The sequence below is a fragment of the Psittacula echo genome (assembly GCF_963264785.1).
Source record: "Psittacula echo genome assembly, chromosome: 1".
Lineage (NCBI taxonomy): Eukaryota > Metazoa > Chordata > Aves > Psittaciformes > Psittacidae > Psittacula > Psittacula echo.
Window position 1 is genome coordinate 95143662 of NC_137735.1, and position 24736 is coordinate 95168397.

Here is a 24736-nt window from a genome sequence, read left to right on the forward strand (position 1 = left end):
TTTTCTAGAAGCTTTCTTTTTCCTTCTGAAGCTGCTTGTGCAGCAAGCTCAAGTGCATCTCTAGATACAGAACACACATGAACCTGCCAAATGACTTGTCATGAACCTGGAAGTAAGACTTTTACCTGGATAAATATTAATTCACAAGTTAAATTTGAGCTTCTCCCACATTGTCATTTAATCCATGTCCACTTTCCCCAAGCAATGTCTCTAGTTCTAGTGATGTTCATCCCTGTCATAGCCAGAAGAGACTCCTGAATTAATAGACACACCTTGACTCTGTTGCAGAAGAAAAGAAACACAGTTTAGAGAGGAAAATAATGCTAAAATCACAGGGGATGGAGAGGAGTTTGGCACCAAAATATCTGTTCAAAGACTAGCCTTCATGAGATATGTCTTTGGTATATCTTAAGTGTATCATGTACAGACTGTGTATGTGAGGTAAACACAAGAACAGATGTTTTCAACTCAGGATTCAAGAGGATTTGCGTTACTTCAGCCATGTTGGTACCATCTTGGGGATGATTCTGAGTATGGGAAGATCCTGTCATTTTGCTCTGATATCTGAAGATATGGAAGCAGAACTAGAGAAAGTGTTACCACGTATGGTCCCTGCTATGTCAGGGGATAAGCAGTGGCTCTATGGTGATTGCACTCACCAGTCCTAAGGGACCTTTGCAGACAGTGAGAATCAGATGGTTCTGGAAACCGTTTAACATGAACTTTCAGCAATCCTCTGGTGTCACTTTTAAGTGACTGAATACATGGAAAACCTTATATAATCACCTCTGCCCCTGTTAATTAGCAGAATTTTTATGTCACTACTGCCAAAATCTGGCCTTATCTACAGAAAACTGGGGTGTAGAAAAATAATGTTTTTTGCTCCTTGAAATTTCTGCAAGTCATTAATAATTGGTACTTAAAGATTATCCTCGTAACCCATCTCACAAAAATACTGAGATTTAACACATCGTCTTTTGCTTCTGCTCTTGTTAACTGTAATTGGAAAAGGAAGAAATCAGAATTTGGTTTAGTTTTTCATGTGTATGGCCTTATTTGTGTAATGTGCAATGCAAATAGTGTTTGTTTTCTTCCAGAATTAATTCTCCAGCCTTTGCTGTTGAGGTGCTGAATTGCTAAGGGGTTTTAGCAACAGTAGGCACATCTGATGAGGTGGGTTTGTGTTTCTTCCCCTTCAATATGTGGCGGAAATAGAGTACATCCCATCCTGCATCCTGTAGGATGTTTTTTTTTCCCCATTAGTACTTATTACCAAATAATTTTATTATTCAGAATGTAGCTCCCCAGAGCGGATTGGGTGGAATTTTAGTTTCCTTCTTTCCCACCCACCTGCCCCTGAGCCCTCAGAATGAGGGCTCTTGATGACTTTTGTAGCATCTCAACACCTGATGCACAGCTGAAGAAATTCACCCTGCTGACAAATTATTTTGGCAGCTACTGACATGCAAAACACTCCCACGCACCATAAGACTACAAATTGGCTTCTTTAGAGAGATCTTGCTTTTTGACTGGCATCCTGCTTTCCAAAAGGGAAATGCAAGCAGTCCAACTCTCCTCTTCAACTTGGGTGATTTCAAGCAACAGAATGTGCATGTGCTTGACAAAGGGACCTTCCTACCTGGATGCTGAAAAAGTCAACTACCAGGCTACCTTGACAATGCTTTCTGAATAGTTCCAGTTGATAAGAGGAGGAAAGAGTTTTATGTGTGGAATGTAAAGGTTTTTTGTTGCTGGTTTTTCTTTTTTTGTTGTTGTTGGAGTATGTTTAAAGGATAAAATTGATGTGGACAGAGTACAGATAGCTGGGTGCCTTGGTTTTCTTTAAGTCGTTTATCATAACAGCTATAAATCTGCTTTCCACCCTCTGGCTGATAACCAAGGCTGATGAAGCAGTACAATTAATTCTTTTTTCTCTTTTCTTGTTACAATTCTTTCTTTATCTTCTTTTCTACTTTGCTTCCATTCTTGTTTGATTACTTTAGCCCTTTGACTGAGAAGCAGAATCTGCACTGAAAAGTAAAGCAGCTCTACAGCAAAGAATGCAGAGGAATGTATCAAGACGGTCACTTCTTGTATCCTTGTTTTCTATTTGGCTAGGTAAAAGAAAATGACATTTAGTAATTCAATCCTTAGGGCTGACTGCTTTCCTGCATGCATCAGGCATATGGTAACTGCACCTGGCCAGAGGAGAATAGAGGAGACATAGGAGCCAAGGATGCCACTATAGAATGTGCACATCCCTTTCTTCAGCTTCATGGAGTGGAAACAGCAGACCTAGGGCTCCCAGTGACATTAAAGGCACTGGAAGAGGGGCTAGCTGGGTTTACTGGGCTAATGTAGGATGACTGACAGAAAGAAAACATTTATCCTTCTGGGCTTGCTTAAGCACTCGTATAAATATAAGCTGGATATCTTTCAGCATGGCACTCCAATAAAAGTTGTGAGAGAAGTGAACCTTGTAGTTTTAGGTAGCATGTATGTCTGTATTTGTGTGTACTTGCTACTTATGTGTAAGAGTTGAAGTAAGGAAAAAAACCCCAAACCATCCCAGTTCTCACTTTCTGTGTATTGCACAAGAATAGCAAGCCTGTGTCCACATGCTGTGTCCCTACCATAAGGAGCTGCCATCTGCTCAGAGAGGAGACTGGTTCTTAATGTACTAACACTCAGTACCAAGCTGTCTTATCAAAGACAAAACCAACAAGCTTCAGGATGTGGGTATGAAACAGAGTCCTGTATGTATATAACACACACTGGGATACGCTGTGTGTCCAAGTTTTCACACTAGGACGTCTCATAGTATGCATTTAGACTGTACTTATTAATACTCTGTTCATATTCCTAAATTTTTTTTAACATGCTTGCAAAGAGAATAAAGATGTAGTTTGGTAAAATAACTGCTCTAGACTATCACACAGAAGTGCTACTTTGCCTGAGTTCACATCGTTAAACTCCAAAAAGTCAAATCTTTGCTAACTTCAATTCTTCAGATAGCTGCATGTTCAGATTTCAGCTGTGGCTGGAAACTGGAGTGTCAAAACATCATGCAGCAAAAAGCTAGAGACAAAGCATGTGAAAATAGGTCATCTTTTGAAGTTTGTGGTTTAGTATTTTAGACACACAAAGTTCAAGTGTTTGGATGAGGCTGGGAACAATATTTTTGACATCAGCTTTTGCTTGACTCATTGAACTAAAAGCGAGGTTTTTCACTAGGGCTGCTTGAAAAATGTATTGGTGAGCTGTTTTTACTTGGTGGATGTATGCATGTAAGAGGTTTATTTCTTCTGGGAAATGTTGCTTGAAACAGAAAGTACCCGTGAACATGAGCTGGGTTTGATATTCTTGGGCTTGGGAGAGATTCTCTGGCTCATGCAGGAACTGCTGAGGGACAGGGAGCATGTTTCCCAGGTTGTGCATCTTGACATGGCTACTCTGCAGGGAGCTGCCCTTACTCTTCCATGTCCAGGTTGTGTGTCCTAGTGCTCTGGCTGCAGACTTATACATCAGGGTATAGGAGGTACTGTCTCTTCTTAAAATGCCTGTCAAAGGATTTCTCGTGTGAGAAGACAAACTTTTGAAAGCCCAAAAGTATTCAAATGGGAAGGGAGAAAAGCCCCTGCTTGCTTGTTGCTCCTCTACATTGGGAAAGGAGCACTAAACTCCACAGCTTTGCCTGTAGCTGAGATAGTAGCTCCTTCAGTAACGTTTAGCAGTGCTGGCACAGAGGTGTGTGCAAGGGAGGGAAATACACGCGGAGCGGGAGCCATGACACATAGCCTTGCTGAGGTTCCTGGCAGTGTTGATGCCCATGGGCAAGCAGAGACAGATGGACCTGGCTTAAATTATTCCAAGAGCTGAAATCAGCCAAAGATGGCTTAGAGCCAGCATAACCCTGACTCCTAGATTCTCGTTTCTGTGCCAGGCATCTAAAAGTGCAGCACAGAACCATACCTGAAACTCCCGTTACAAGTTTTGTTCTCCATTAATTACTTCAAAGCAAGAGTGTAAAGAGCTCAGCAGTTCTGCTCTGTCTAGGACTTGTGTGTTATGCACATTAACTTAGGTGATCTTTCTATTTTTTTACACTTCTTTTAAAGATGGCAAGCAAGGGTTGCTTAGTGCTTAGCACTTGTGAAGATCAGGCCACTTGTTTATGAACATAATTGCAAGATTCTACTTCTGAGGGATTCCTGTGATTCAATCTGTCTTTCCCCAAAACCACTAAAGGCTATTTATCAGGAGTGAGTGGTTTGCTTTGTGGTAACAAACACACCACTTAGGGTAGCTTCTAGATTGTTTAGAAACCCAAACTGGCCTAAGATTATTTTAGTGGTACTTCAAGGTACCAAGCAGCTGGGTTGCTTCCAATCCAAACTATTCTGAGTCTATCTAGCCTGAGGGCCAACTGGGGATGAATCTTCTGAACCAGAGTGTAACTGAAGTGTTTGCAGTGTGGCTGTCATGGCTTTGTGGTTACCAAAATAATTACATTCTCTGGGTTAAATAAAAAGTTAAAGCCATAGTAAAAAGACCTCTGGGTTAATCTTTTCCTGGAAAAAGTAAAACAGATCCATTGTTGAGGAAAAAAAGCCAGATAATTTATTACCTGATTGCACCTACCTTTTTTTTTTTTCTTAATTTAATGTAGAATATTAAGAAAGTGCATATACCTAACCAGTTCAGTTCCTGTTCCAGGTCTTCTTAATAAAGAGCTGTTTCAAACAGCGCCCAGTGTTTGGATATCCAGTTTGTTGTGTCACCAAAATATTACATGGTGTGGCTAGATCTTCTTTTGTTTCTTTTAGGATTAGAGCCATATCAGCTACTGCCTTTCCTTTTTGCCTTTTGACCCCCTGATTTGTCAAGCAGTTGATAGGCATGTCAATGGGGAGCTTGCAGATTTAATTCAAATTTGGAAATGGAAGAACAACATTTCAAAGAAGCTTGCATCAGGCCCTCTTCAAAATGAATTCCTTATATTCCCCTGAGATATTTTGGTGTCATGTGGTGATAAGAAAAAGATAGAACAAGTATTTTAAAAAACCCAACAACAACCAACCCACAATCACCCTAAAATGATCCTGCTGGTCATTTGGAAATACTTTCTTTTTCAGGTAAATAATAAGCCAGCTTTCTTAGGTCATGTTTTGACTTAGATTCCAAGGTCAAACTATCTTTTTCAAGATGAATGTGTTAAAACATTTCTCTCTCATCTTCCTTCTTTTTAAATCGTGATTAAGTATGTTTGGGTTTACAGCTGATTTTGCAAGAAAATCTTTTATTCCCTTGTTATGCAGCAATTCTCAGGCAACTCCTCTGGGTGTCAGTACAACTTCAGCTATAACTGCATTGTGGCATCCCAAGCCTTCATTCAAAACGTTGTACAGTGGACAGAGAAATGGTAAGAGATAAAAGGTTAGACAATAATGAGAACGATATAAGGGACCATATAAGAGACAGTATGGAACAATATAAGGGACACAGACGTGCCTGAGACACAGAAAGGAATATATCTGAGGAATATTGCTCTTGTTCTCCTAAGAAGGACTGAGCTACACTCCTGTATATTGGACTGCTTGTTGAAAAGGTTGAGGCGGCAGTGGTTTAAGTGCAGGTAAAGGCTGAGGCTGCTGAAAGAAGTTACAGAGATGCTAGAAAAAGTACTCATCTTTGCTTTAGCAGAATTAGAAGAAACCACGCTCTCTAGTTTGTTACTACAAATCAACAGGACATGTCCTAACTTATTTCTGCAAAATAACAAACAACTTGAATGAGATTTTTTAGATTCAAGGAGCATTGCTGGTGAGCATTTTCCCACGTGTGTGAGACAGTATGGCTATTGTCTGTGAGAAATACTTCAAAGTAAAGAATGACAGGAAAGCTGGGGTAGTAAAAGCAGAAAACTTTGTAGAGACACTCATAGAATTGTAGAAAAATTTAGGTTGAGGAGGGCTTCTGAAGGTCATCTAATGCAAACCTCTGTTCAAAATAGGTCCAGCTAGATGAAGTTGTTCAGAGACTTTTCCAGATGAATTTTGAATATTTGTAAAGCTGGAGATTCTGCAATCTCTCTGTGCAGCCTGTTCTTGTGTTTGATTATCCACATGGTGAATTTTTTTCCTAATAACCAGTCTGAATGAAGTAACATGTCCTAACTTGTTACTGTTGCTTCTCCTTTTCTTTCTTCAGCTCTTCTTTCTTCAAGCAGACTTTGGCTCTGTCTTCTTTATACCTTCCCATTAAGTAGTTGAAGGCAGCAATAAGATTTTCCCTGAGATTTCTCTTCTCACTGAACTAAATCAGGCCTCTCAGCCCCTCCTCATATGCCCTCACAATCTCTGCAGCTCTCTGTGGAGCTCAGTCCAGGTGTCAATGTCTACCTTGTTCTCAAGTCTTGCAAGCACTCAGTAGAGGCTAAAAATCACTTCCATCTACCTTACGGCTGTGCTCTTGTGAATACAGGCCAGTATGCCATTGGCCTTCCCTGTTGCAGAGAGCTATGCTGACTGATGGACAACTTGTACTCTGCTAACACCCTGCATCCTTTTCTGCAAAGCTGTTTTCCAACTGTTAGGCCTTCAGCCTGTCTTGTTGCATGGGTTTGTTCCTCCTGAGATGCAGGACTTTGCACATGCCTTTGCTGAACTTGCTAGGCTGCTGCCAGCCCACTTCTCTAGCCTATCAAGGTCATAGGTCACTCTGAATTGGGCATGTACAGGGTCAAAGTAGAAATGTGAGGAACCTCTCAGTAATTCTTAAGCTTTTATCTTTTATCAGGTGCCATAGCAGCAAATCGTGATGCCCTGGCTGGGCATTATGTTTAACTCTTACTAGGTGCCTCCAAGCAAAAGATGCTGAGGGACCAGGAAAGCAAGCAGTTTTGCCTTTCTGCCAGTAAGATACAAGGCACATCCTGCAGCTGTGGCTGCAGGTGACTCCCAATACCAGAGGCATTGATACAGACTGCTGAAATGGGGCTTTTCCTCACCTTTATTTTAAAACCACTTAATATTCTAATAATTTTCTTCAATTACAACCAGGGAATATGTGAATAAATCCCAACAGGGATGCCACTTTTTGTTCTCAATAGATTTATCTGCAAAATGAGAAGGAATGGATTTAATCTGAAAGCTCTTCCCCTCCCCTTGTCACCGGCAGCTGTCGTCAGACTAAATTAGAAAGTTTGCAAAAATACATTGCTTAAGCAGGGAAAAAATGGAATGGTCATAAACCCCAGCAGAATTGCTGCACGCAGATTGTTATTTGGCCTTTAAATTGTAAATGTCTGGTTTTAAATAGGCCTGGTGCAGATGATTTCTGCTACAGGTTTATTGATTAAAATAGCTGCTTTACATCAGCTCTGGCTTTGTTTCTCCAGAGGCTTTTGTCTTCATGAGTAATGTACCCATTTGCTGAAATTTTTTTAGAATTCATTTGCTGGAGGCTGGTTGTATTTCTTGAGGTTCCTAAGCCTCAGTTGACTAAGCTCGAAACTGTGGCAGTCCCTGCCCTTCTCTCCTTAGAAATGAATATTCCCTCTTCCACCCTTCTAGTACTGAATAAATCTATTGCTTGCCATTGGAGAGTGCACTTGGAAACAGCTGCGAGTATTTTGCTGTTTGGGGAAGGCTTGTATGATATTGAAAGCTGTCTTGGCTATTTCAGAGGATTAGATTTTTGCCAGCAATTGATCCAAAGCCTGTAAGAGTGACTGGAAAAAATCCAGTGAGCTTTGGATCAGGCCATAAACTCTGAGGCACAGTGCTGTGCTAGGTGGGCATGTCTCACGCCTTCAGTATCATAAGTCTTCCAATTTGCTGGAAGCATCTAGTGAATGTATTATATTTTTTACGTTATTATTATGGCTTTTTTTATGCATTTCTAAATATGCCTACCTCATTTCCTGGGAAATCCTTTTGCATTTTGTGTTAAGCACAAAAGGTACTGCTTTGCTTGCATAGGGAGTGGAGGAATGGGCAATGCACAGCTTCCTCTTGCAGTCTGAGGCTTGCAAGTTCTGTTTCAGCTCTGAGTAGAGCTTGCAACCCTGCAACAGGAGAACACTACTGCAGGACCTACAGAGAAAAGAGGAGTATGAACAGCACAAAAGGCAAATGGAGGTGATAACATAATTTCCTTCCTCCTCCCTTCTGATCCCCTTCCCTGTCACCATAGTAATGTTTGTCTTCACTTTAACTAGTCATAAAATAGCTCTTCATAAAACATCTGTCAAACCAGGGCAGAATAAAAGTCAGATTAATATCTTCTGTGAAAATACTTGAAATTGGGTTTTCCTTTTACATTTATGCATGGGAAAAGAGTGTTGTTTGTAGAAGAGCTAATTTTATCTCATGATTCTGGAAATATAGCCAGTCATAGACAATTTGGCCTGTCTTTACTCTCTTGGGGAGGTGATGAGCCTTTCTACAAGTTAATTTTACTCCAAGATAAAACCAGAAAAAGCTAATAGCTCATATAAAAAATCAGCTATTCTGTACTGAAATAGCTAAGAACAGGATATTGCAGTGTCCAAACCTTTTCCTGACGGTTTTGAGGTTTTTATTTTGTTTAACCAAATGAAAACGTCTTCAAGATTTCATTTGGCCAAGTGTTTTGGCCCAGGTGGGACCACAGATCTTCACAGTATATTAGTTCTTCTGAAATATCTGTGACTTGTCTCTACTGTTTTTAAGTCATGGACACCGTGAGATGACTTGCTTCTTTATTGACAGTCAAACACACAGCTAGAATTATACAAGGAGGGCAGGTTACAGGTGCGAGATAGATGGTTACCATATGGATGTTAGCAGCTGAGAATTCTCCCTCCTCAGGACACCCATCTCATGACCAGTGCTGCCATAGCATATCCCTCACACTTCTTACAGACCTGAGAGAAAGATGTGTGACCGGAAATATGAGCATCCACTTGATCTCTTTCTCCTATCAGGAAGGTCCCCTGTGCCTGTGGAATGAGTGCATGTGGTTTGGAGCAGGTCATTAGACTTGCTTTCCTTCCTCCCTTAGAGCCTGTCACAAGCATGGGGTAAAACAGACAGTGCATAAAATGCCCAACATTATTAATGTGGACTTTTCAGCAGCCTTATTTTCTTACATTATAGTTACAAGCAAGATTCCCCTTGGTGTATCTAGGCCCATACTTGAACAGTTTGGAAAATCTTTCCCCTGCTAAAATGTATGGCCTGAAATTGTAGGAGAATGTTGAAAGTCCTCTTTGCTCTTTGCCAAAATATTTTATGTCAATAATGGAACAAAGGAAGCTTAGTTTATTGTGGTTGAAACTTCGGTTTCTGCAATGGTAGAAGCTCCCACTGAGGCTTTCCTGTGGCTGAGATATTCAAAACCTCTCTTTATGGCTTCGCAGCTATGCAGAAAGTTTGAGCTTATGCTATTGTGTTTCCTTGGGAAAGCAGGAATTGGGTCTCCAGCCTCTCAGTTAACAGTAGGCGAAATGAGCCAACAAGCTCAAACTTTGTTAGGATGAGGCAGAGGTATATATGTACATATCAAGATGCTGCAATTATATAAACCTTATTTTCTCAGGATACCAGGCTCCACAGTTTCAAAAGATGCTTGATGAAGCCTTTCAAATGATAACACTCCCACTAGCAAAAATGGTATCTGTTAGATTTCTTTCATTTTTAACTACTGTTTTGAAGGCATAAAACAAAGGTATATGACAGTAGTATTTTGAAAAATACACAGCAATTTGGGTTACTTAATATGCATTTTTATAATTTTCATCCCTCCCTTAAATGTTTAATCAAGAAGGCAGCAATAGTATCTCTCCTGTTGTTGATGCTTTAAGGAAATAATGACATCTGTTTTACCAGGCATAAAAAAGAGCCAAATTGCAGGATAATCTTTATTGTTTATTTTGTTGTTTCAAATAATGATTGGAAAGGTGATGAAACTGTGCAATTAAGAAACAAAACAAAGGAATAAATTCTACTGATGCTGTGGGATACTGCATTTTCCATGTGCGGATAATCAGGATATGTGAGGTAACGAACATGGCATGACTCCTGCATGTAAAAATATTTTTAAGTACCTAAAAATTTACATCTCTTGATATGGGCCGTTCTGCATTCTTTAACCTTGTAGGAAACACTGTGTATTTTGACCTTCAGGAGGGCTTCTGCTTGGGGTTATGGAGGAAGACCTTTAACTAACTGATCAAAGCAGTGGGACAGAGTCCTGATGATGCCTACTAATCCTTTGGGTTACCTGTATTCCTACTGTATTTCCACAGTCATGGCTGAAGAATAAGGGCAGAGCTGGCTTTGTTGGCAACAGAGCCGGATACATGCCTAGGATGTTCAGCAGCAATCAGAGGATTTAATGGGAGTAGGGGAGTAATTAATTCTGATCCATACAGACACATTGGCTTCTTGCACAGTCAGAATCTTAATTAGGCAATCACATTTTTTCCTTTCACAGTGACCATTGCTCCAGCTGTGCTGTAACTCTTTCCTCTCTTTCTTTGCAAATCTCTCGCTCTTTTTAAGCCTAAAAATTTGCATACCTCATTAGGAAAGTTCCCTTCTTTTCTTTCCATCTTTCCTGTTTGCACCTACATATTTGCATATCTGCTTCTGAACTTCTATAATCCCTCAAACTTCATTTTCAGACCTCTGTTATGGAATGAGATCATGACTTAGGTCCTTTATTCCTCTAAATACAGGGTTTCTAACCCTTCTTTCCCCTGGTCCAGACCTCATCTCCTGCTGACTCAGTTAAATATACATGTGTTCTTTTACCCTTTGTTCCTTCTTTTCCCTTCACCCCTCCATGGCTGCTTTTCTTGTGTCAGCTTTGATCTATTTGCTGGCAACACTAACGTTTTTAAATCTTTGGTAATTTGTTATTTTTGTACATTGGTGCAAAATGAACTATAACTTTGAAAGGAAGCATGGATTGACCCTTTCACCACAGGAACAAACTCATTGTTACCTGGGTGGGAAGGCTATGTATGCAGTTGAGAATCTTTGCTGGGGAAGTGCTGAGGCAATGGTCCAATCCACTGTGTGCTGTCAATCTAGTCTGAATAACCAAGGCACAGATTTGGCTGTACAATTAGCCCCAGTTTTGCTAAGTCAAGGTACTGCAGCAAAGGGGAAAATGGAGAGCTGATATTTTACAGCTCTTTATATTACTTTATTGTGGGTGCTGACCAAAACGATGAGGAGTGTGATCCTTAGTAATGGTAGCTATGACACAAGTCCCTGGAATTCAGTGGGGTTCCTGCTCTTTGCTGGGTGCACTGAGAGGTTCTCTATATTTTATAACCCCCCACTCTTGGTGTATTATCAGAAGCTTAAGCCACTGGTTAGGGAACCCTGTAACTTTCATGTTGCTGCCCTTATGTTGCTTTTTGCTGTAATTACATCTGTCCAAACTTTTTTGTTTGGTTGGTTTTAGTTTGGTTGCTCGGTTGTTGTTTGTTGTTTTTTTTTTTTTTTCCTTTGTGTATTGGTTTTTTGTTTGTTTGTTTATTTTTGGGGGTTTTTATTTGTTTGTTTGTTTTTTTGGGGGGAAGGGCGGTGGGGTTTGTTTGTTGGGTTTTTTTTGTATCTGCTTTTGTTGCTTTTGTGAAGATAGCATGAACTGTGAGGATTATGACTAGTGTTTTATGTTGGCTACTGCATTGATTTGTAGCAAGAAAAGTGGCCACCTTAATGACTGTGAGTTCCTGTGAAGCTGTAATTTCCTCAGCCATCCTAGTTGTGAGGTTTTCTCCTGGCCCCCACTTAAATTATTGTCCCTTCAACAATATCAGGAGGATCAGGACTTTCTTACCAGTAACGTCAGCTATTTCCAACAGTAACAGTAGTAGATCAGTTTTTTGCTAAGTACCTACAGACACTTTTGGCATGAATACTAAAGAGTGCAGCTGACAGCTGCCTTATGGATGTGACTCCATACAGCGACTCTGGTCTGCAGAACATGCTGCTGGAGTAGGTGTCTGCCCTTTTCTGCTCTTTTCTCATCAAATGCCTTCTAGCCCTCTCTTCTAAGGAATAAAGAATAAAACCTAAAAATAAAAGCTTTAAATTCCTCCGTATCCTATCCCCCACCGTGACACTTGAACTTAATTGTGGCCTTTTCAAACCAAAAGATTGACTGGACTTTGTTGTTTTATTCCAGGTCACCGGTTTCTTCAGAAGATCAAGGTAAGATCTGTTGTATACATACTAAAAGCATTAAAAATGAGACTAAAGGTAGTTAGCTGTTTTTTAACACAAGCTGTGGTGGAGAAAAATCACTTTATAAAAATTAAACTTTGATATTGCTCAAACATCATTGATCCCTAGACATCAAGTGCTTGTTCATTTAGTTGATTTAGTTGGGGCTGGCAGAAGTTAAGCCTGTGTTGAAGTATTTGTAAAATGAATCTTGCTCAATGAAATGGAACTATTGCAAGTGTTTGCAATTTATTCACACAACCGTGTAAGGCTTCACCTCTGGAAAATTATGTGTTGGCTTAAAGAATGATATATGTTTTTTGTGAAGATGAGCTTCTCTCTCTTGACTCTTACAGGACAGCACCTTGTGGAAGAGGAGAGTGTATTATGTTTTAAAGGCTTGAACCCATAATGTCTTGGGTTGCCACTAAAGACAGTTTGGTAACATGGTATAGACTTCAGCACAGCTAGGAGCTTCTACATGTAGAAATCTCATGGCTTGAGTAGCAAGAGTTGCAGGTTGTGGTAATATACTTGTTCTGAAGAAGACTGAAAGATCTTATCTTTTCCCATGGATGAAAGAGGGAGTTTTCAGTGACTAGCTGGTTAATAACCTGACCAACTTAGGCACTTAGAGCTAGGTGGCATAAATATCCCTCTAAAGTACATTAAAACATGGTTGCGTTGGTACTGAAATCCAGAGGCATACTGCAAATGAGGTGGTAATTGCACTGGCAGGGTCGCACAAGGAATGGGAAAAAAAAATAAAAAGACTAAAAAAACTGAAAGGAGAAAGATCATCATGTAGGTCTGAATCAGGAATATTATTTTGGACTACAAAAGAAATAAATATCTATTTTCCTTTGCATTCAATTTGTATGCAGTTATACAATCAGAAAAAATTTTGGACAATACAGTAAGCAGTCTTCAAGAAAGTTCCAGATGGGGAATAGTAAGGACTATAGCAAGTGGAGATGTAAGGAGATTTGAATCTGGAAACATGTCACTGAAGTATGTTCATTTGGAGTGTGGAGTGATTAGTTAGGTATCAACCTACATCATCATTGCCTCCAGCCAAGATCTTTTTAATCCAGTATAGTGGCTGTCAAATACACTGACATTAATAGATTCTCTTCCATCTCCTTGATGTGTCATTTCTTAGTAAAGGAAGTTACAGGAAAGCCATAAAAATGGACAAATATGTCATACAAAAGACATATCTAGCCCATCTAGTCCATTCCTAGTATCTGATAAGAGTGGATCCACTGACAAATAAGGACACAAAAATGGCGGAAGTATAGTTTTAATTTCCTGGTGTACCTGGTGATTTACAGCTCATTGATGTTCTGAACCAGAGGTAGTTTTCTTGTTTAATAGTTCACCTGCTTTTTCACCATGAGTACAGCTTCTTAATATAAAGTACTGGAGACCTGTAAGAGTTAACGGTATGTGCCATTTATCTAATCCTCAGAAGAAATTTGAAAACATTATGGTCTAATGTACTATTTCAAGACCTGAACTCAAGCTGCTTGTCAGTGCATAAGCTTGTTAATGACAGAATGCTCTTGCTTTTTCATTTCCCTTGCATTTATTCTATTGCTCCATTTTTATCTATTAATAGAGCAACAGACATTGTAAACGCATTTCCCTGTGTATCTCTAAATTTTAATATTTCCTGCTGTTATAATGATTTCCTTCTTTCCAGTATTTTTATACTGTTTTAGGTTTTTGCAAAATCTTCCTGTTTGCCATCTACCATCTGCTGCCAGGGTCTGGCTTTTCAGGTTTGATAAACTTCTCTGAAGAGCCTTTTCCTTCCCTATTTTCCCTTTCTCTCATGAGAAACCTCTGAAATGCAGATGAAAGGCTTTTGAACAATTAGTGCCGTGATAGTGATAGTCATTAGGAGTTTAGTGTTTCATGTCTGCGGAGTATCCAACTAGATTTGTCATCCATATCCCAGTGACTTTTCAGGTGGAGAGGTCCAGTACTTGGATTTCCTCTCTCCTGTTATGCCACATTCAAATCATGGTAAATGAGCACAGTACTAGAAGGATAACATGACAAGAGTTCTACAGCATGGGCTTTTTTGAGCCTAGCTGTTTCTCAGTCCACTTTATGCATGTGTGGAAGCATCTCAAATTAGTCTTGAATCTGAAATCTCTTGTCTAAACAAAACCAGAGAGGGGCCAGGAGGGACCTGAAAACTTATCTCTGAATTGCCTCTTTTGTAGTGTTTGTGCAAACCTCTCCTGATATATTTTTCTTGGAGTAGGTATCCAGGAGTCAGTTTTGAGACTCTTATTTTCATTATTAATCAGTACTCAACTCTTTGCCTATTTAAGATGTTAAACATTTGCATGTCATATTATAAGGGGATAATCTTTGGTGTGCACAATGGGACAAGATCCAACTGTAGAATAACTTACACTCCCTGGTATCACTGTGTTTCAGCTGCTCTTACCTATTATGGGGCACCTTTCTAGTGCTGATTTTCTGATGACAAGATGTGTCGGCCGTTGCTGCGAAAAAGCACTTTTTCTGCTGTGTTGGATCTTTTGTTTTAACTTCCCATTCAGTTCCTGATCTTTGTTTTGTCTACTTTAATCTTCAGTCCTCATTTTTTCCCCCCTACTGTTTCTCTGTTGTTTGTTTTTCTTCTTTTTGTCTTCCTTTTCTAATGTCTCTTTCCTATTGACCATGAGATTGCATTCTGCGTAGATTCTTTCACTGTACTCCTCACTTCGGTTTCTGAATGTCCTACTTCTCCTCCAGTGTGGACTGCTTGCTTCAATCATTAATTGCATCTGTAGTGTAGTAACAGAGCTACTATCAGCATTAGTGTCTAATGTGAATGGCACTTCCATTAATCTCTGTTAGGACAATGCATTATTCTGGCTTGAAGAGAGAGTGAGGATAAAGCACCATCTGTACGGGACTAGGCATCTATCGAACAATTGTAACAGCACACAATGCTTCTTGTTGTGGACACGTGTTAAAAGCACCTTTATCAGTTAGAAAACAGAGTCATTTTAATTGGCACAGAAAGGGAAACAGTACTGCTAGAAAATCCCAAAATCTCTTAAAGATTGTAGACAAAGTTTGTGTCTTTGTTCTTGGTACAGGTAGATAACTAAAGAGTGAAATCCATCTTCTTCTTTCCTTTTATTTTATTTTTTTTAATTAGAAAAGAAAAACAAACTAACCAACAAACAAACAAAAACATAAAAAGGACAAAACCTCTAGCCTCCAAATTCCTTAACTAACTGACAAAATGGAACAAGCTAAGTAAATGCCAAAGTATACTAGTTTAGACAGGAGATTAGAGCGATGGCTCTGAAGAAAGAAATGTAAGGGCTGTCTGTTCAGTCGTGTGGCCCCAGTGCATTTACATGACCTGCAGCCATGGAGGACTGCGGTCTTCTTTGGGTGTTGGGATTTGAAAAGAGTCAACAGTGGGTGAGCGACAGGGTCACAGAAGACCTGGTGGATGTCATGAGATGGAGAAAAGGCAGTTCTACTGTTAGCAATTGGTACCACTTGCTGTATTTTCACTCTATAAAAATCCAGGTCTTATGCTCAGGATGTCTGAAGCTGTTGGAGGTTAGTGAAAGAAACCAAATCCATTGTTTCTAGATCAGGTATGATACTGTGATGGGATTGTAGACTTCCGATGCATTGCCTGGCTGGTACACAGTCATTGCCTGATTATTAAGTGAACGGCTGAGGTTTACCAAACTCTTCCTTCATCCAGCACCTTTCAGTACTGCTCTGTACATCATATTTATGCTAGATCATGTCTTGAATGCTCTTATTCACAGCCAGCCTGCAAAAGTCTGTCTACAAATTTTCCAATGTAAACACAGTGAATAATCTCATTATTTACATTACCTTTGGTCTAACTTCATCGGGGTTATCTTTGTCATTCTTTGGTTACCCTGTGAGTTGGTTGTTGTTCATCATCACCTGAGCAACTGAGGGAAATGCTCTTAAAAAGAATACAATAAGTTCCATTTCAGTCTACTGAAAGAAAAGTACTAGCAAACTCTTGAGTGTGCTATTAACAGCATGTGGACATTCACATGTTAATTATCTAGTGACAACTTGGAGCTGTCGCAATTCAATACTTGTTTGCCTAACTTCAGAGGAACTTTGCGTTTGATGAAACTATTCAAAGTTTCAAGTGGCTATACTAATACAACTCAAGTAGCCGTCAACTTCTGTGCTTAATCCTTATGCATTATGATCTGGAGACAAGCAGTTCCAAATATTTGTCTCTATTCTTTTGCTCTTCTTGTTTCTCTATAAACCCATGAAACTGGGCTTTTTGCCTCATTAGCTTCCAGCAGACATGCTTTTTTGCTGCATCAGCATAATTTCTAGGAAGCTTTGCTGTGATTAAACTCTGGGTTTGTGGGTTTGTTTTACTGTGGGGTTTTTTTGTTTGTGTGGTGGTTTGGGTATTTTTTGTTGGTGGTAATGGTAGTGATTTTTGTGTTTCTTTTTTCTTGATTTTATTTTTTTGGGGGGGTTGTGTGCTTTGTCTTGGGTTGGTTTTTTTTTTCTGTGTAATTGGTTACAAATTCATGAGAGAATAGGGGATGACTGAGAAATTAAGATGAATGAATTAATATTATACAGAAGATGAAGATGAGGGAAAACTTTTCTGCTTGGAAAGATGAACAGTAACACTCAAAGGCCTTTCAAATTCTGGCATATGGTAGTTCCATGATGTAACTTAGAGTCATCCAGTCTGGATGTCCTGTCCTTAGCAGGGATTTGTGTAGAGCCAGGATTTAGCAGTGAAGTGGGTTTATAATTGCGACCTTCAAATTAGCCTCTATTAGAAGAGTTTTCCACAGGGATTGCTTGCACCAGCTTCAAACCAGAAGGTTGAGGCAAGCAAGCTTGGGACAAGGTATAATTCTGTCTCTAGATATCCCTCAGGATGGCGAGAACTACTGTATGAGTTATAAGGAAGGGAGTTATCAGGTGTATGCATGGAAGACAGTGGCAGCTCCACCCCATGCAGCAAAATGCTTTGCTATGCAATATCTGCTCCTGCCTCAGGGGCAGAATGTTCTGTGCACTACGGTGTTTTCTCCAGTGTTGTCTGTTCCATGAAAGAGAAGTCTTGAATCCACATGAAGAGGAAGATGTCTGTTGGAGTCCCAGAAAAGAGCACAAGAGCTGAGAAACTTCCCTGGAGGCCTGTGGGAACATGGACTTTACTCTCTCAACCTCTTTTCTTCTTCTTGGAGCTACTGCCCACTAATCTTGCTGGTCATAGTCTGCAAAAGGGTGTTCTCCTCAAGAGTTTTTTAAGCATCCTGCTTTCGTGAAAAAAAGGATGAGTAGGGTGCTACAGGTGAACCCAATCATTTCAGTGCTAGCAGAATAAAAAGGAAAAAAAATATATACACTTTTTTTTTTTAAGCACCTCTGCTTTTTCCACCAGATTCCTTTAAAGGAGTGAGTAATGGTTTTGTGCAGCTCCAGCTGAAAAGCCATATTCTTCAGGGTGATGTTGCAGCCATTTACCTAGCAACAAATTGAGATGTCTTGGAATGCTTCCTCTGAACAAATCAAAGACAGTAGGGGGCTCCTGACTGAAGGTATTATTTTGATTAATTAGCCACTTTGGGAAGGAAGCCCTCCTGGATAGTGTTTTGAAAGTAGTCTTTGGCCAGTTGAGCCAACTCTGAACTGGGGATCTGCTCCGAGTTTGTTCATTTACTTCTCAGCTCAGCTGGTATCAATGCAGACCTGTGGTACTCATAGCAAGAGGAAGTATTTTGTCAAAACATTTCTCTAGGTCTGAGGGATGTTCTCTCTGCCCAAAACCTTTAAAAAGTTCCTGCACCCCACCTTTTATCAGACTGAGGGGTCAGTAGACAGCTGGGAGGGAAAGGTCTGTCAGATAACTGAATTAGTAATAGAGGAAAACCAGGAAACGTTTCTTTCCAAATAGCCACTGCCATTATCCCTTTCCCCTCAGTAGGTGTAAGAAATGTGCTGCCTGCATAGGTGCCTGTGCATCTATTTTCAAGCAGAAGCTCTGGGTAACCTTGAAAAGTACTTTGCTCCTGTTTATTCTTTCTCAAGGAGGCTGCCCATGGTCAGTGGCAAACTTGTTTAACTAAAACAAGAAAACAGTTCACTCCACCCATCAAAGACTTTGGTCAGCAAATAAATGCTTGAACTAACTTTCAGATTGTTTAGTCCTACCATGAAGACCTAACTTGTTGAGGAAGAGCTACTGAGACATTGCCAGGCAAAGGCACTGCAGCCAGTCTGTGGAAGTAATGGTCAGGAAAGGGGGAGGAACAACATGGCCAACAATGGTCCTTTTATTGCTACCCTTTTAATTTTTAAATAAAAAATAAACCACTGCTTAATTGTTTTACCTAGAATTCTTTTCCTGCCAAAGTAATGCCACTCTATTGATAAAGTGGCTGCATTAGTCAGACAAAGTCTTCCCTGCCTTGTGTTCTTGCTTAATCAGAGCCATTTTCATCCACTACATCGCTCCCAAAAATGACATTAATTGTTCCTGTCTTGGCTTAAAAATGAAAATAAAAAAGGAAATAAAAAAAAGTGAGGATGTCTGCCAGATGGTACTTAGTTTATCTGCAACTGTTCTTTGGGCTTTTGGACCATTTACAAAGGAAGTCCTTTTTCTTTTTGGACATCCCTTCCTTTTGTAAATCTGTGTTAAACGGTCTTGCAGGAAAAGTTTGACATTAGGGTCTGTATATTTCCATTCTTAACTATCAATTGCACTCTCAACTCAGCATCAGTGCCATATAAACAATTCAGGGTGGACTCTAATTGGCATCAAAGTACCTTTAAACTAGTCTGACAGTGCAAATGGGACCTTAAAGGCAGCTTGAATGTAATTTACATCTGCTTGAAAGACTCTTTATCCTTCCAGAGTTGCATGAAGGGACTTCTGTGTAAGTGAGAATTTAGCTTTTCTTTCTCTCCAGCAAGCCTGTGTGGTTATTTTTACTTTTTTCTTTTTTTCTATCTAAACAGTGGTTTAATGTTATATGTTGTTTGAATCTGAAATTCTTAAAAGAAGTCTGTAATGCATATTTATAACTACTTGAGTAATGGATGATTTTTTGCATGTTAAAATTTTTGTCTTATTCCCAAGTTAGGCAAACAGGTGCAGTCAAAACCGTGTCAGTTCTCTCCTTTGAATCTGCACAGGATGCAGAGCTTTTTGTAACTAAAAGACAACCCATGAATATTTCAGAAGGGTTTTCTACCTCTTTGTGCAATCCTAGAAATAGATGTTATTGAGGTATGACTTAATCAGAGGGCCAGTGTTCTTGAAAAGTGTCTCTCAAACCACAGGAGAATGTGTGCTTATGCACACATTTTCCTGTTCAGATAGATTAGCTCGAGATGCTGTGTGAAGGCCTCCATAAAATTCCCATTGCTGAATAGTCATCAGACATCTGTGTCTGGCTGCTGTTCAACTGATGTGCTTTTGAGCTTTTGGTTGCAGCAGGTTGCTGCGCTGTTGGTTTTCTTCATCTCTTGGGAGCATTTTGAGCTCTCAGGCTTTTTATTTAATTGTCTTTCATGGAAGTAGTGCCTCACAGCCGTGCTGTTGTGAGCTACCTAGACTTGTGCCATTGCTCTGCAATTTCCTAAGTGGTGTAAGCCTTTCCCAAAGCTGTGGGGAAATCTAGATTGCCATCTGTTTCTTTAGGACAGTGGATAGTGGCAGCAAACAGGTATATTTTTTGCAGGATTTTAAAACATTGATGAGTCTTTGCTTAAACTAGCACAAGAGATAGTGTGCTCTAGTCAGGAAGCGTCTAAACTGCACGTATTTTTGCAGTCATATTTCCATCATGGTTTTTACATTGTATTTAGGCTGAGGCAGAACTCTTCTAGAAAGTCCAAGAATACCATTCTCCATTCCCATGCCAGTCAGCTGCTTCAGACGCAGACCACCACCATCTCTTTTCTGAAGGCTGATATTAGATAGAAAGAGATATTGTTGACGTACAGGGCTAGACTTTCTAAAACTGCTAGTGAAAGACTTTTTTAAGCTATAACAATGTTTATAAGTTGATGCCTCTACAGGCTTACAGGCAATCAAGTTCCTCATCAAATAGCCCCTTGTTTGCTTATAGAGCAACCTCTTTCTTAGAATCATAGAATCATAGAATAGTTAGGGTTGGAAAGGACCTTAAGATCATCTAGTTCCAACCCCCCTGCCGTGGGCAGGGACACCTCACACTAAACCATGTCACCCAAGGCTCTGTCCAACCTGGCCTTGAACACACCCAGGGGTGGAGCATTCATAACTTTCTTGGGCAACCCATTCCAGTGCCTCACCACCCTCTCAGTAAAGAATTTATTCCTTATATCCAACCTAAACTTCCCCAATTTAAGTTTTAACCCATTACCCCTTGTGCTATCTCTACAGTCCCTAATGAAGAGTCCCTCTCTTCAGCATCCTTATGGGCTCTCTTCAGATATTGGAAGGCTGCTATGAGGTCTCCACGCAGCCTTCTCTTCTCCAGGCTGAACAGCTCCAACTTTCTCAGCCTGTCTTCATACAGGAGGTGCTCCACTCCCCTGATCATCCTCGTGGCCGTCCTCTGGACTTGTTCCAACACTTCCATGTCCTTTTTATGTTGAGGACACCAGAACTGCGCACAATGCTCCAAGTGAGGTCTCATGAGAGCAGAGCAGAGGGGCAGGATCACCTCCTTCGACCTGCTGGTCACGCTCCTTTTGATGCAGCCCAGGATACGGTTGGCTTTCTGGGGTGCAAGTGCACACTGCAGCCGGCTCATGTTCATTTTCTCATCGACCAACACCCCCAAGTCCTTCTCTGCAGGGCTGCTCTGAATCTCTTCTCTGCCCAACCTGTAGCTGTGCCTGGGATTGCTCCCACCCAGGTGTAGGACCTTGCACTTGGCATGGTTAAACTTCATAAGGTTGGCATCAGCCCACCTCACAAGTGTGTCGAGGTCCCTCTGGATGGCATCCCTTCCCTCCAGCGTATCAACCGAACCACACAGCTTGGTGTCATCGGCAAACTTGCTGAGGGCGCACTCAATCCCACTGTCCATGTCACCGACAAAGATGTTGAACAAGACCGGTCCCAACACCGATCCCTGAGGGATACCACTCGTTACCGGTCTCCAGCCGGACATCGAGCCATTGACCACAACTCTTTGTGTGCGGCCGTTCAGCCAGTTCTTTATCCACCGAGTGGTCCACCCATCAAATTGATGTCTCTCCAATTTAGAGACAAGGATGTCGTGTGGGACAGTGTCGAAGGCTTTGCACAAATCCAGGTAGATGATGTCAGCTGCTCTGCTTCCATCCATCAGTTCCATAGCCCCATCATAGAAGGCCACCAAATTGGTCAGGCAGGGTTTCCCCTTAGTGAAGCCATGCTGGCTGTCACCAACCACCTCCTTGTTTTCCATGTGCCTTAGCATGTGTTCCATGAGAATCTGCTCCAAGATTTTGCCAGGAACAGAGGTGAGACTGACTGGTCTGTAGTTCCTTGGGTCATCCATTTTCCCCTTCTTGAAAATGGGGGGTTATTTTACCCTTTTTCCAGTCTCCAAATGCTCATTTCTTGAGCACTGCAATGTGAAACTGGTTCACCTGTTCTGTTAGCCATCTTTTTGCTGAAGATGTTCGATTTGATTGTTCAACACAAAATTTTAAAAATCATGCAAAAAGTATTCTTCTGTTTGGTGTGAGAATTTTCTTTCTTTTACTACACGTCAGCTGTAGTTCAATGTAGAGGTAAAAATGAGCATAAAAAAAGAACAAGATGGAGGTTAACACCTGACACAGATATACTCAGCATTCTTAATCATCAAAGCACTAGTAAGTACAGCACTAGTAAGCTTTGTGGTCAGGCAGATTCCTTATCAGTACATGTGTTGTATTTACAGGGTATTCTCATGAAAACTGACTTTTTAATTCCTGAACTCAGCTTTTCCTGCGCATAGCTGTAAGGAAAATTCAGTCTTGATGGTTATAATAGAACCAAAAGTTTGTGTCCTTACCTTGACATAAGTAATATGTATGATAACAGGCTCCGAAGCAGGAAAGTGTTCCTTATAGGGGCTTGGTACAGCTTTTCTTTCTTTGCCTAACCAGTTAGGCTATTCAGGCACCTTTGCCCTGTTCTATCAAGAGGAAAACGTGGTCGAAAGAGTCAGACAGCTGTTTGATGTAAAGACCTTTTTCAGTGAACACAGAAAAAGTGATTTTCTTGTGCAGAAGTTCAAGCAAGTCTGCATAGTGGGTGTTTTGCTGCTTTTATATTTGCCAGCCTTTTGCCTCTCTTATACCCACACAAAGATTTAACCATTTATTTCTGGATTGTTTGTTGGTTTTGGTTTTTTGGTTTGTTGTTTTGTTTTTTTTTTTTTTTTTTTTTTTGACAGCACTGGGAGACCCCTCAACACATGAGGCTTAACTTCCATTTACTTTTTTTCATGGTCTTCAGTAGTGGCTTCAAGTACTTGCAGGTGCATGAAATACATGAAGAAACATTTAATTGCTCCTTCCACTCAGCTGAGCTTCAAAGAGAAACGTTTAAGTATCATCAGCTTTGGAGGGACTTGAGATTATCTGCAGATCAAAGACCTGCGAGTTCACAGTCGTTCCAACAAGGCATTATTAATTTTGTAGTTTAATTTCTCAGTTGTGTAGATAGTTTAGCATACATATTTTTAAGTTGGGTGGTTGGGTTTTTTTCTGTAACTTTAAAAGCAGATTAAATACTGAGAACAGGTAGAGCGTTTGTGAAAGCTCAGATGCAGAGATTTGCAACTTTTCTTCACCATGGATCTCTAAAACTCTTCTGTAGGACTTGCAGACCCTTCAGAAACGTCAAGTATATGTACTGCTCTATATCTTAGATGCTTGTTTTTCATAATCGTATAGGAAGTAGTCCACAAACCAATTCCCCATGATGGCCTCCACCATCATTTGCAGGCCAAGGTTAAAGATCACGGCTAGAGTAGAAGAAAAGTCAGTTCTGTACATTTCTGGGTGAGTTATGTTGCTGTCAGTTTTTTATATTAGATTTTATCGTAACTAGATTGCACAAAGCTATCACAAGCAAATTGTTGTTTACAGAGAAAAGAATGTATTTCTGAATGATAATCTATATGGACTTCATACTCAAGAGTGATTTTTGAGTGATTGAAATAGAAGTTATTATTGATTTCTATAAAACTATTGGGAAAATAAGAATGAGGGCTTGTTTTCTTATCATTTCTATAATGCTGATCTTTAACAGCTCAAAAGACTCCAGCTGTGTAAAAGCACTCTTCTAGTCAAGGTCAGCTTTTAACTTCTCAACATGCAAAACAGTAATTACTTCAAATTTCTGGCTCTATGAATTTCACAAAGTCTACAACATCAATAAAGAGATGGAAATGTTCTGGAAGGCCAAGTTATATTTAATAACTCAAGAAATTTGATGATGTCACCTTCTTCTGCAGTTTATTCTTCATTATCAGCTCAGCAGGGTTTGAATGAAGCAGTATTTAATGAGGTGTTCCTTAAGAGTTCCCCTGAGAAAATCTAGCAGGAGATGGTGGTGGACACTGAGGTTCAAATTCTGTGAACCCCACACCAAAGCTCTAATGTCTAATTTTTTTTATTAGTTGCCTTTAGCTGGTAAGAAACATCCAGTACCGAAATGTGGATGGCATATTAATTCCAGGAACTGAATTAGTTAGTGCATCAGCTGTGTCTTAGAAAGGGCTGGACAGTTGCAGGCACTGCCTGATAAAAGAGGTTTCTACAAGGTCTTGAGCACTTCAGATCATCAACTGTCTTATTGTGTCTTTTGAAAGAGCTAAAAGTTTTATGAGCCCTAATGCTGTTGGAGTTGTGGTAGTTGAACTCTGCTATAATTTCCCATGCTCTTAAATGTTGTTGTACGCTGATCAGATGCATTGTTAGCTTGGTATTTCTTAAACCATGGTAAGATGCATTATTGCAAATAATACTTTGCTCTCACACTGTATTTCATTCATAGATCTCAAATTGGCTGCATTTTAATCATGAATGTGACAACTTCTTTGTGTGGTACTTGTTTTCTAAAACAGATTTAAATAGTTCTGCTCCCTCCTGTGACAGTTCTTAGACACACTAAAGAATTGCCAGGAGATGGTGAAAGCTTCAAAATAGTCATTCACGTTTAATAGCATTCACCATAGCTTAGTTTGTATAGCAGCAGTGGGTGTAAATATGGTATGGAAAGGGTCAGATCAAACATGCAATATGACTGGTAAAATCTGGAAGATATTTATGGCTTATGAATACTTTTCTTCATGTAAAAAGACACATTATTCTGTACCACTGACAGTGGCAGACTGCAGAACTGTACTGTTCTTGGAGATTCTTTACAGTGAAAGCCAACTCGTCCCACTGACTCACTAATGATTATTTAACTAACTTACTAAACATCTTCCATGTCAACCTATTTTTAAAAAAGAACC

At 40.1% G+C, this 24736-nt stretch overlaps 1 protein-coding gene across 2 annotated transcripts in view; it reads left to right on the forward strand.

The window, feature by feature from the left end:
• DGKI (diacylglycerol kinase iota) overlaps positions 1-24736 on the forward strand; it is a gene marked incomplete at its 5' end in the record, with an annotated part of 208126 nt that overhangs the window by 164348 nt on the left and 19042 nt on the right. For both annotated transcript variants that reach the window (XM_080614280.1, XM_080614281.1), the window contains one exon: positions 12187-12212. In XM_080614280.1, coding sequence (XP_080470406.1) covers positions 12187-12212 — 26 coding nt within the window. The remainder of the gene's footprint in view (positions 1-12186; positions 12213-24736) is intronic.